We start from the raw sequence: 10,689 nt of genomic DNA on the forward strand, positions 1-10,689 counted from the left end.
GTAATCTCGGCGCCGCGGCACAGACCATCAAAATCGGAGTCTTCAGCGCCAGAACGTGATGCTCTGGCCATGATGGAGTCTTGTTTGGTACCGACTCCACCTCTGTCGGCAGAGGTAGCCGCGTTGTGGTCATCTCCTGTTTTGTCATTTCTATTGTTCTCTCCTGTACTTTTCTTCCTTCATTTCCTTCTGTTTTTATTTATACTTGCATAAAATTCCTGCTTTCTTTTTTTCATTTTCTACCATTTCATTTCCATTACTTCCATTTGCTACTTCTTTTTTCCCTTCTGTTGTCTCTCTTTCCTTCTTAATTTTATTCCTATCTTCACCTTCTTACTCCTTCCTGTCTTATTTTGCCCCCTCCTCTTCTGATTCCACACTGTTCTACTGCTTTCTCTCATAAGCCAAAAGGTTTTACACGTTCTCACAATGAACTATGTCAATGTCATTTGGGAAAAGATTTCATTCTTTTTTTTGACACTGATTTCTTAAATTCTATATTTAAATTTTGTATCACTTTCTTTCTACTTCCTTGCTCTTTTCCCCCTCTGTCTTCCTTTCTCTTTCTTTTCTTTTTTCATTCCTTGCGCCTTGACATTCCCTTCCAAATTTTCTGCTTATAACGTTGTTCATTTTTTACCTTCAACAAAATATATTAAAGCTGTCTACAGCACCCCTGTCACATATCACGGATATACACTTGAACCAGAGCACTCATTTCTCTCCCCTACAACCACCGATCCTTTTGCATAGGGAACAAAGAACATTTCTGCTTACCTCCCGCCCATGCACCTGCAAATTCGCCGCCCATTAGAGTAAAGGCCACATTCACCAGCTTCCAGTCCTCTCAACAAGCTGCAATAGCACAGTAAGGAAGTCAGATGGCAAGGAACAGCTCTGCTACATCACAACAGGTTCCCCCAACCTCTGCCAAGAAAACCAAAGAAGTTGCTGAGGCATCCAATGAAAGAGGCTCCAACGATTCCAAACAGCCCTGACGAGTCTCTCATTCGGGAACTCAAACCCATCACAGCCCAGCACAACGCTCCTCCAGCGTCACAAAAGCACAATGACATCACAAATACAAAGCAGTCCTCGTGGAGCTCTTCCTCCTGACTCATGTTCCACATGCAAATCCGACCCAAAGCCACAAATGTAACACCACAGTACTGCCAATGAGAATATCTGTGCATGCCCAACAACATCTACCCCAAACAATGCATTCATGTCACTTCTCCATCTGGCCTTGCTTCCACGTGTGCACCTCGAGCCAGGCAGCAACGGGAAAGGAAAGAGAGCAGGCAGTGCTGCTCCGAACCCACAGGCAATTTAGTCGATCCCATATGAAGATACCACAGCTGCACAAGAACCAAAGTACATTTGCCTCTCACACACGCCTTCTTCAGCTACCAGCAACTTACCTGCAGCATCGCTGTTCGCTTTGTCAGAACAAGAAACTCCAGGAGTATTGGTTGTAAGGGACGGTGTCCCTTCATGTTACCAGCAACTCCATCTCCCTAGCAAGACCAAGACCAGGGAAGTAATCGAGGTAATGTTCCAAGCAGGCTGGCGTGGTGGTACAAATTTCAATAACCTTCTGTTTGACCAACAACAGTCCACAAAATACAAGCATTATCAGGCATGAATGCCACGTAGTGTCACAAGCAGCAATGTTACAGGGAAGGAGAGAGCACAAGAATGTGCAGAACTACTGGACGTCCTGACAAAATCGCAGAGGAGCAGACCTAGGCACATGGGATTTTCACGAGGTTTGCTGCCTCTATTCTTTATCCCATCCCAGGTGAAATGAGAACCCCACAACTCCTCCCCAAGGGGACACATTTTGTTCTACCCAGTACCCACATTTGTCTTCTGCAACTCTTCCCCACCCAAACTCACCCTCCCCACCTCATGGGTCTAGGCCCTGTTTAGTGCCACAGGCAGGATCACTGCCAAAATATCAAACATTGCTAGAACCAAGCAAGATGACCCAGCTGTAAACTCTGCCCTGTGTGTGATTTGATCCTTGTACATCCTCACCTTCCCTCCTGATTGGGCATAGAGAGCACACTGAGAGCAGCAAAGACGCCCAGCATCTGGCAGGCTCTCCCCACCTGCCTGCTCACCACCAGGGCTTTGCTCCTTTTCAGCAATCTCAGCTGCAAACACCACAAAGTTGCATTTAGAGTTCATGAAGATTCTGTGACTACAGCTGTGACCACTCTGATTCCAGTCCACGCATCTTTATAGCATCAAGAGAACCACAGCAAATACCAAAGCACAAAAGCACTCACAAGGGCAGTTCAGAGGGAGAATTTTCCACATGAAACCAGAGCTGGGCTGCAGTGCAGGTTTGTGCCTGCAAATACCAGAAGGAGATCTATGTGACATCAGGACAAATCATCTCTCCTGAGGCCACCTGTGCAGTGCACAAGCAGGGCAAATTGAGATTACATAAAGATTACAAGTCTCATCATGTGTCCTTATAAATCCCACCTGAGGAGGAGCAAGGAACCATCGTGGCAACACCAATGGCTCTGAAAATGACTGTGAATGCCACCTGGACACCAGGAGAGCAGCTTGAAGCATTCCCCTTCCACAACAGCATTTCTGAAACAAGCAGCTCATCAGACAACATCCAGCACTCTCCATCTCACCAGCTCTCACCAAGGCATGGCTACACCAGGCAGGCAGCAGCACAAGGGACTGTCTCTGATGAAAGACACCGAGAACCTCAATGCAACATTTGTGAGCATTTCAACATCACACACTGTCTCTTGATTAGGAAGGTGTCCCACTCCACATCCCTAGGGCCTGGGAAATGATCCTTGGCAAGAACATTCTGTGCCCATCCTGCTTCACACTTCTCTTTAGGCATCCTCCACTCACTACTCTGAGACATGTTCTCAAGACAAACATATAAATAATCTCGTAGTATTTTCTTACATCCTGACCCATGGCCTTCCCATGGATTTGCAGTTTCCTCAAAACCATATTTTCCCACTTCTCAAGGTCACCTTCCAGATGGAAATAGTGAGGGCCTACTCACTTGTCAAAGACCACGGCCGCCTTTCCAATCTCAAGGCTCAAAATGGTTTTTTCCTCTCCTCTCTGCAGTGACAGCACCATAAAAAATTCAGGGATGGCATCATCAGTGCAATTACAGCAGAACCTCTGATGCTGGCAGTTCATGTTTTGTAATGCTGCAGCTATCTCAGATAGAAACGTGGCAGACCTGGGAGACAAACTCTTTCTAAAGGTGATATTGGGACAACTCTACACGGTGATGCCATTGATGTCATGCTCTGAGAAAAAACCCGAAGCACTGGCGAGAGCACAAGGCTAACACGTGATAGTTACTGTGTAGGGGAATGCTATTTGAGACTTGGTGGGGTATTGTGGTTCTTTGATTTTTGGGGTTGTTGCTTTGTTTTTTTCAGTACAGAAGAGATGGCCAAGGTATTTCCAATGATGCCACCGCTGATGCAGATTTTGAAAGAATATCAATACAAGCCAGTGTGTTTCATGCGAGGTCTCTGGTCAGAAATGCAAATCCTCCAGAATACGTCCAGCCAGAAAACAACACAAAAATTTCGCTTTTCAAGCACATACCTCAGATGAAAATTTACTCCCTGAATTCTTTCTACTGCTAACCAGAACAACACGATACTTGCAGAAAGATGATTGGAAGATCGTAGGAAGATCATATGAAATCTTTGCCACAACTACCCTATCTTCTAAATAAGTCTCATAGTAAAACGACAATAAAGAAGTTTTGTCCTTGAATATCTATTTTTCACCTTGCAGCATACCTGTGCATGACCACAATTAAAAAAGAGGAGGAAAAATTCCAATAAAAAGGCAAATGAATACCAGCACGACAAACTGCCAGCAAAGGCAATGAGGCGCTACAGATCGCCTGCGAGTCTGTCACCACCACAGGCTGGCTGTCTTGAACTCCTTCACCCGACGTGGTGGAAATGCTACACATCAGCATAAGATCCCCCTTGTCGTCTGCAAATCTCAAACCTCCGAGCACCTCTGGTCGCACAGGAAACTAATTTAATTCTAAAGCAGAACAACTCTGATTTACAGAGCCGAACCTCATCTGCCTACAGTAACTGCTCTCGGCTGCTGCCATATCAACATTCCCGAACCCCTCAGTAAGCTCTCGACGCTCGAGCAAGGACGCGGAGACAGATGAAAAGGTGTCACTGCCATCCTTAAACACCCGCTAAGTACCAACGTCCTTCAACCGTGGGAACTGAACGCCCCCTCACACAGCAAATACCAAGAGGGCGGATGAGAAAGAGCAGAGGAAACGAAGGAAGACGCACTGACCGTGTGGAGGAGAGCGGAGGGCTCCGGCTGCGTGTCCTTGGGCGCGGCGCCGGGCGGCGGCGGAGGGAAGTTGGGGCTGAAAACCATGAGGTCGCTCTTGGCCGCGCCGTCCGCCACGCACAGGCTGCGGCTGTGGCGCTGCGAGTACGACCAGCTGCCCACTTCGCTGGCGCACACGAGCGTCGTGGGCCCGGGCCCCGAGAGCACGGCCGCCCGCGGCGCCCAGCGCGACGCCCCGTACAGCACCAGCGCCAGCAGGAACAGGCTCGACACGGCGCAGATCGCCACCACCAGCCACACGTTGGTCGCCGCGCTGGCCGCAGCGCCGCCCACATCCACGCCCACCGCCGACCGCGACCCTGACCCTGACGACGCCAAGGAAGATCCCGCGGCCAGCGCCGCCTCGTTGGCCTCGAGCAGCGACACGCTGAGCGTGGCCGTGGCCGAGCGCGCCGGCTCGCCGTGGTCGCGCACGACGATCAGCAGCGTGTGGCGAGCGCCGTCCGCCTCGTCCAGCGGCCGCGCCGTGCTCACCTCGCCGCTGTAGAGCCCCACGCGGAACGGGCCCTTGGCCCGCGGCTCCCACAGCTCGTAGCGCAGCCACGCGTTGTAGCCCGAGTCGGCGTCCACGGCGCGGATCTTGGCCACCACCTGGCCCGCCGGCGCCCCCCACGCCGCCCACGCCCACAGCGTGCCCGACCCCGACACCGGCCCCACAAACGACGACGACGACGACGACGAAGCTGCCTCGGCCGCCACGGCGCCCGCCTCCGGTGCCGAGCCCGCGGGCGGCAGCAGCGCCGGCGCGTTGTCGTTCTCGTCCAGCACGAAGAGCTGCACCGTGGCGTTGCCGCACAGCGGCGGCTCCCCCGCGTCCACCGCGCGCACCTCGAACTGCAGCACCTGCAGCTCCTCGTAGTCCAAGGGCTGCAGCGCCCACACGCGCCCGCTCTCCGCGTCCACCGACACGTAGCTCGACGCCGCACGCCAGCCGCTGCCAGCCGCGGCCCCGACGCCGCCCGCCGCGCCTTCCCACACCGAGTAGCTCACGCGCCCGTTGCCCGCCTCGTCCGGGTCCCGCGCCCACAGCCGCGCCAGCTCCGCGCCCGCCGCGTTGTTCTCCCGCGCCAGCACCGTGTACACGGCCTGCGCGAACAAGGGCGCGTTGTCGTTCACGTCCGACACCGGCACCCGCAGCCCGCGCCTGGCGCCCAGAGCCGGCGCCCCGCCGTCCTCCGCACGCACCTCCACCTCGTACTCCGACACCCGCTCCCGGTCCAGCGCCTCGCGCAGCACCAGCGAGTACGAGCCCGCGAACGTCGCCTCCAGCCCGAACGGCGCCGCCGGCCACACCCAGCACCGCACGCGCCCGTTCGCCCCCGAGTCTCGGTCCGACACGCTCAGCAGGGCCACCACCGTCCCCACCGACGCGTCCTCCGGCACCGGCACCGACAGCGACGTCACCCACACCTCTGGCGCGTTGTCGTTCACGTCTAGCACCTCCAGCACCACCTTGCAGTGACCCGAGAGCGACGGTGTCCCCTTATCTGTCGCGTCCACTTGCAGGCGATAGAGATTAACTTCCTCAAAGTCTATGTCACCCGTCAGACGAATCTCTCCGCTGTTTCTTTCAAGTCCGAAAACGTCTTTTCCTTCCTGCGGGGAAAGGATTTGCAGCGAGTAGTAAATATTACTGTTCGACCCCTCATCCAAATCTGTGGCATTTAGTTTGATCACCAAAGTGCCGCGTTCTGCGTTTTCCGGCAGCTGCACTTTATACACCGACTGGTTGAACTGGGGCGCGTTGTCATTAGCGTCCACCACCGAGATCAGCAGCTCCATCGTGCCCGTCTCTGACGGCCGGCCCCCGTCAGTCGCCGTCAGCACCAACCGGTGCACGGGAATCGTCTCGCGATCCAGAGATTTCCTAAGCACCAAGAATAAGGATTCACCGTCCTCATCGGTTTTTTGTAAATCCAGAGCGAAGTGCTCGCTGGGGCTGAGTGTGTAGGAGAGCTGTGCATTCGCTCCTATATCCGCATCAGACGCGCCCTCCAGAGGGAAACGAGACCCCGGCACAGACAATTCCGCGATGCTGAGGTTTTTTCGGGCGGCGGGGAAGATGGGGGCATTGTCGTTGATGTCGGTGACCTCCAGCTGCACATGGAAGACGCGCAGCGGCCGCTCCAGCAGCACCTCCAGGCGCAGCGCGCACGGCGCGCTCTTGCCGCACAGCTCCTCCCGGTCGAGCCGCGAGCTCACCAGCAGCGCGCCGCTCGCCCCGCTCACCTCCACGCTCGCCCGCCGGCCCTGCGCCACCAGCCGCAGCCGCCGCGCCTCCGCCTCGCCCGCCTCCAGGCCCAGGTCCTGCGCCAGACGGCCCACCATCGTGCCGGCCTTGGCTTCCTCCGGCACCGAGTAGCGCACCTGCCCGCCCGCCAGCGCCCAGGCCGCCTGCAGCACCAGCACCCGCAGCACCGCACAACAACGCTCGCCCATCCCTGCCGCCGCTGCTCTCGCCTCCGCCGCTGCAGCTCTGCCGCTCTTGCTGTGCCCGCCGGCCCCGGCCCGGGCCCCGCACGGCTCCCCGCCGCCGCCCGGACGCACCGGCTCTGCTGCCCGGCCCGCGCCGCCCCCCCGCGCTCACAGCCGGGCTCTCCGCCGCACCGGGGCGGAGCCGCCCACACGCCGTTCCTGAGCCTGCAGCGACACCGTGCGCTGCTCCGCCGCCTCACACACTCCGCGACCGTCACGGCCAGCTCCTCTGCTTTTTCTCTTCCAACCGTGCTCGTCTTTCAGTTTATTCCTCCGATTATTGCTTTCTTTTTCCCCCCCTTCTTTTCCCTCCTCTTTACCTATTCTGATAACTCGCATGAAGCATTCGGAACCAGACAGCAGAAAAAAACCAGCCGGATGCACCAACTCGATTTACATGGCACTATTGTAAGACCACAGAATATTCTAATTCAGGCAAAGGCTCTTGTGAACCAGCTTCACCCAGCGATTACAGGTAAGCTCATTGCATACCGCTCATCTCCTTTACTCTTGTTTTCTTTCTCCTCTTTCTCATCTTCCATTCTTAATTACTTCCTTCATAGCATCTTCTGTCTTTCTCCTCTCTGTCAACTTAGGTCCTCCTTACTTGTTCTCCTTCCTTTCTTGTGTATAGTGAGAGCATCTGTGGCATACCAGTAAACACTCCAGTCCTTCCTGGAATCTTTCCTTCCTTCTCTTCACTGTCCTTATACCACGCACACTCATCTTCTATCTTCCCTTCTGTGTCTCAGTAATCAATGTATCGTTCCAAGTGATTACATCACCCTCCCCATGAAGCACGAACACGCCATGGGGAACAGTTCCCGTTCCTCTCTGCTGTGTTGTTTCATCTCTACACTCAAGGAACAAACTTCCTGCTCATTTCCAGTCTATGCCAGGCTGACACAGTGATCTTTCACCTCACCTTCTGCATGGAAACCACAGTCTTCAGGTCCCATCGTCTCCGGAGAGAGAATTCACAGCTCTCTGAAAACCAGGCCAAATCCTTAGGTACTTTGACATTAGTGCAAATAGAATTCACCATGCACAAACAACACAGGACAATCTGTTCTTCAGGGGTGAAACCATCATGGCTAAGAACAACAATCCTTCCTGAATGGTGAAAAAATACAGAACAACCACAGCTCCCAAATACTCTTCATATGATGCCTCATTTGCAACATGCATGATGAATGGAAATTTCTGTCTTCGTACAACAGGCGCGCCAGTCAAAAAAACACAGCAAGAATGCCCAGCCCCAGGGGCATTACCCCCTTGAAATGCCTCTGTGTACCCAAGATCCACAGGATAAAGGCAACTAAGTCATTTTATCTGTGTCGTTTCCTCTGGTAACACACTCCCGACTCCCTACACATCCACTCTGAGAAATGTTTTAGGGTCACTTTTTCATCCGTGCTTCTGGTATTTATTTGTGCTGTGTCTGGACAAAGATGATAGAAAGGAGAGGAGGCAGTGGTGCTCTGCTGGTCCAGTAAAGGAATCATAGAACTTCTTAAACTGGGAGGCATCCATAAGGATCGTTCAGTACAACTCCAAATCCAAGTACACTTGGTCAATCCAAAATGAAGAATCCATGACCAAAGACATAAAACAGGTACAACTGTCCTTCAGACTCATCCTTCGGGAGCAGCAACTTACCTGAAGCATCCCGGGCTCCTTCTTCAGATAAGATTTACTTTCAAGGGAGGGAATCGGTTCTGGAACATTTTTTTTTATGTTATCAGAGATTTCGGAGGAAGATGAATAGGGGAAAATGCCCCACATCCAGCAAAAACCACTAAATCACTGTACAGAGCATAATGCATTTCATGCACTTTTATCACATGGGAAACAGGAGAGATCCTGCAAATCTAAGGACATTCTCACAACGTCAAACTCAGCTTAGAAGACTCGAAAATCTATCCCTCATACTGATGGTCAACAGCTACGAACTCTGCAACCTGACAGCTGCAAAAATTCACCACTTTACATTTTGTCCAATGTTACCAACACATTGACATTGAAAAAGAGGAATCTTTTTGGTAAAATACGAGAAGAAAACTGGAAGATCCCATTCCACAATATCAAAATACCAAGTCTGCAGACTTGCTGACTATGGACAGAAGTTTTCCCATTCCCTATCAAGACCAGAGCAGAGATGTAAACAAGGAGAGTTTTACAAAAGGCTGACCAAGCAAGACTGATATTTGGAAATGCTGCTGTTTCACCAACATTGTATTTTCAAAAGCAAGTGCTCTGAGTTGTGTATGGCAGATGTCCTGACATCTGGCAGGAAGAGCACAGAGAATACCAAGGATACACAGGACTTCGGAAAGATCTCAGAGGATCCCAGGCCAGCAACCTCAAGGGACAGAGGGGAATTCTCAAGGTTTTCCAGTGGAATCCTCTATCCCAAGCTCTGGGAAATGAATCTCCAGCTCAGCAGCTGGAGTTTTCTTCACCAGTGATCATGCATATGCTACACAGCATCAACATTTCCTCAGTAAAGAAACTTCTCCACTCAAATTCACTCTCCGCATGACAGAAGACCCAAGCAACACTCCATGCCACTCAGAGAATTGCAGCTACAGCAGCCAAACTGCAACACAACAGCTTGGCTCAGCAATAAAACCCACTCTGAGTTCGATCCAGGCTTTCACACATTCCCACCTTCCCCCACAATTGGCAGAAAGAAGTTAAGAAGGGATACAAAAATCACAAAATGTCCAGCAGAATGTCTCCATGAAATTCGCTCTGAATGTTCTATGCTTTTTCAGCAATCTCAGAAGGAACAGATGTGTTGGCACCACAGAACTACACATGAGAGATGTTTAAAACTCTGTGATCAGAGTGAAAGCTCTGATCCTGGTCCAGATTAATTTGGTCTTGAGAGAACCACACCAAATGCTGAAGCACAAGCACACTCACAATATGAATTATGGGGGAGAATGCGGCAGTAGAATTTCTATGACAATATCAGAGCTGGGCTGCTCTGGGAGGTTTGCTGTGCTTGTGCAGGTATAAGCGTTGAACATGACAAGGGGACACCCCATTTCTACTGAGGCTGATCCTGCAATGCACAGGTTGGAAAAATGTGGTGCAAACACATTGTAACCTCCTCCCCATTACATCCTCCTGCCAATGCCGCTTGACAAGGAGAAAGGAGCCATCATCTCAAAACCAAGTCATGAGGAAGCTGCTCCAGATGTGCACCCCTACACAGGAACTCCAGCGAGCTGAAGTCCTGCCCTCCAACAATGCCTTTCTCAACAGAAGAGGGAAGTGCTTCATCAAACAATATTCAGCATTGTGTTTCCTCTGACCATCACATTTTGCACAGTAATGATGCAGCAGCAAAAATTACATCCTTTGGAGAGAGATCTTCATCACCTCAAAGCATTTCTGGCCATTTCAATACCACACAGCATCTCAAGGTCCACAAAGCCTCCAACTCCAGAACCTGAGAGCCTTGCAATGGATCCCATGCAGAAGCACCCTGTGCCCCTCCTGCCTCACAGTTTTTTCCAGGTATCCCTGATTCATCACAGGTATCCTTCATGAATTCTCAAGACAAGCACATCCTCACTCATTCCTGTCTTAAACATGGCCCATGGCCTTCCCAATGAATCCCACCTTCATTAGCTAACTCATCCCTCTGCTCAAGGTCACATAAAAAGAATAAATCAATGCCTTCCTCTGTCACTGCCAAAATCACTTCAATAAACATGCTACAGATTCCTACATTTACGGGAATAAAAAGATGCAATGAAAAAGATTATAGTAAAAGCCAATACTGCCTTTCCTACTTTCTTG

At 51.8% G+C, this 10,689-nt stretch overlaps 1 protein-coding gene across 1 annotated transcript; it reads right to left on the reverse strand.

Annotated features, from left to right (window-relative positions):
- Positions 1-4,236: 4,236 nt before the first annotated feature.
- On the reverse strand, positions 4,237-6,925 carry LOC117003309 (protocadherin alpha-6-like). The gene has a single exon (XM_033073168.1). The coding sequence runs from the start codon at positions 6,838-6,840 to the stop codon at positions 4,252-4,254; it is 2,589 nt and encodes an 862-aa protein (XP_032929059.1). The 5' UTR covers positions 6,841-6,925; the 3' UTR covers positions 4,237-4,251.
- Positions 6,926-10,689: the final 3,764 nt, after the last annotated feature.

This window comes from Catharus ustulatus, chromosome 15 (genome assembly GCF_009819885.2).
Source record: "Catharus ustulatus isolate bCatUst1 chromosome 15, bCatUst1.pri.v2, whole genome shotgun sequence".
Taxonomy (NCBI): domain Eukaryota; kingdom Metazoa; phylum Chordata; class Aves; order Passeriformes; family Turdidae; genus Catharus; species Catharus ustulatus.

What these genes read in the sequence shown, in the direction of transcription:
- LOC117003309 (XM_033073168.1), bottom strand. Translation starts at nt 6,840, where the DNA reads ATGGGCGAGCGTTGTTGTGCGGTGCTGCGGGTGCTGGTGCTGCAGGCG.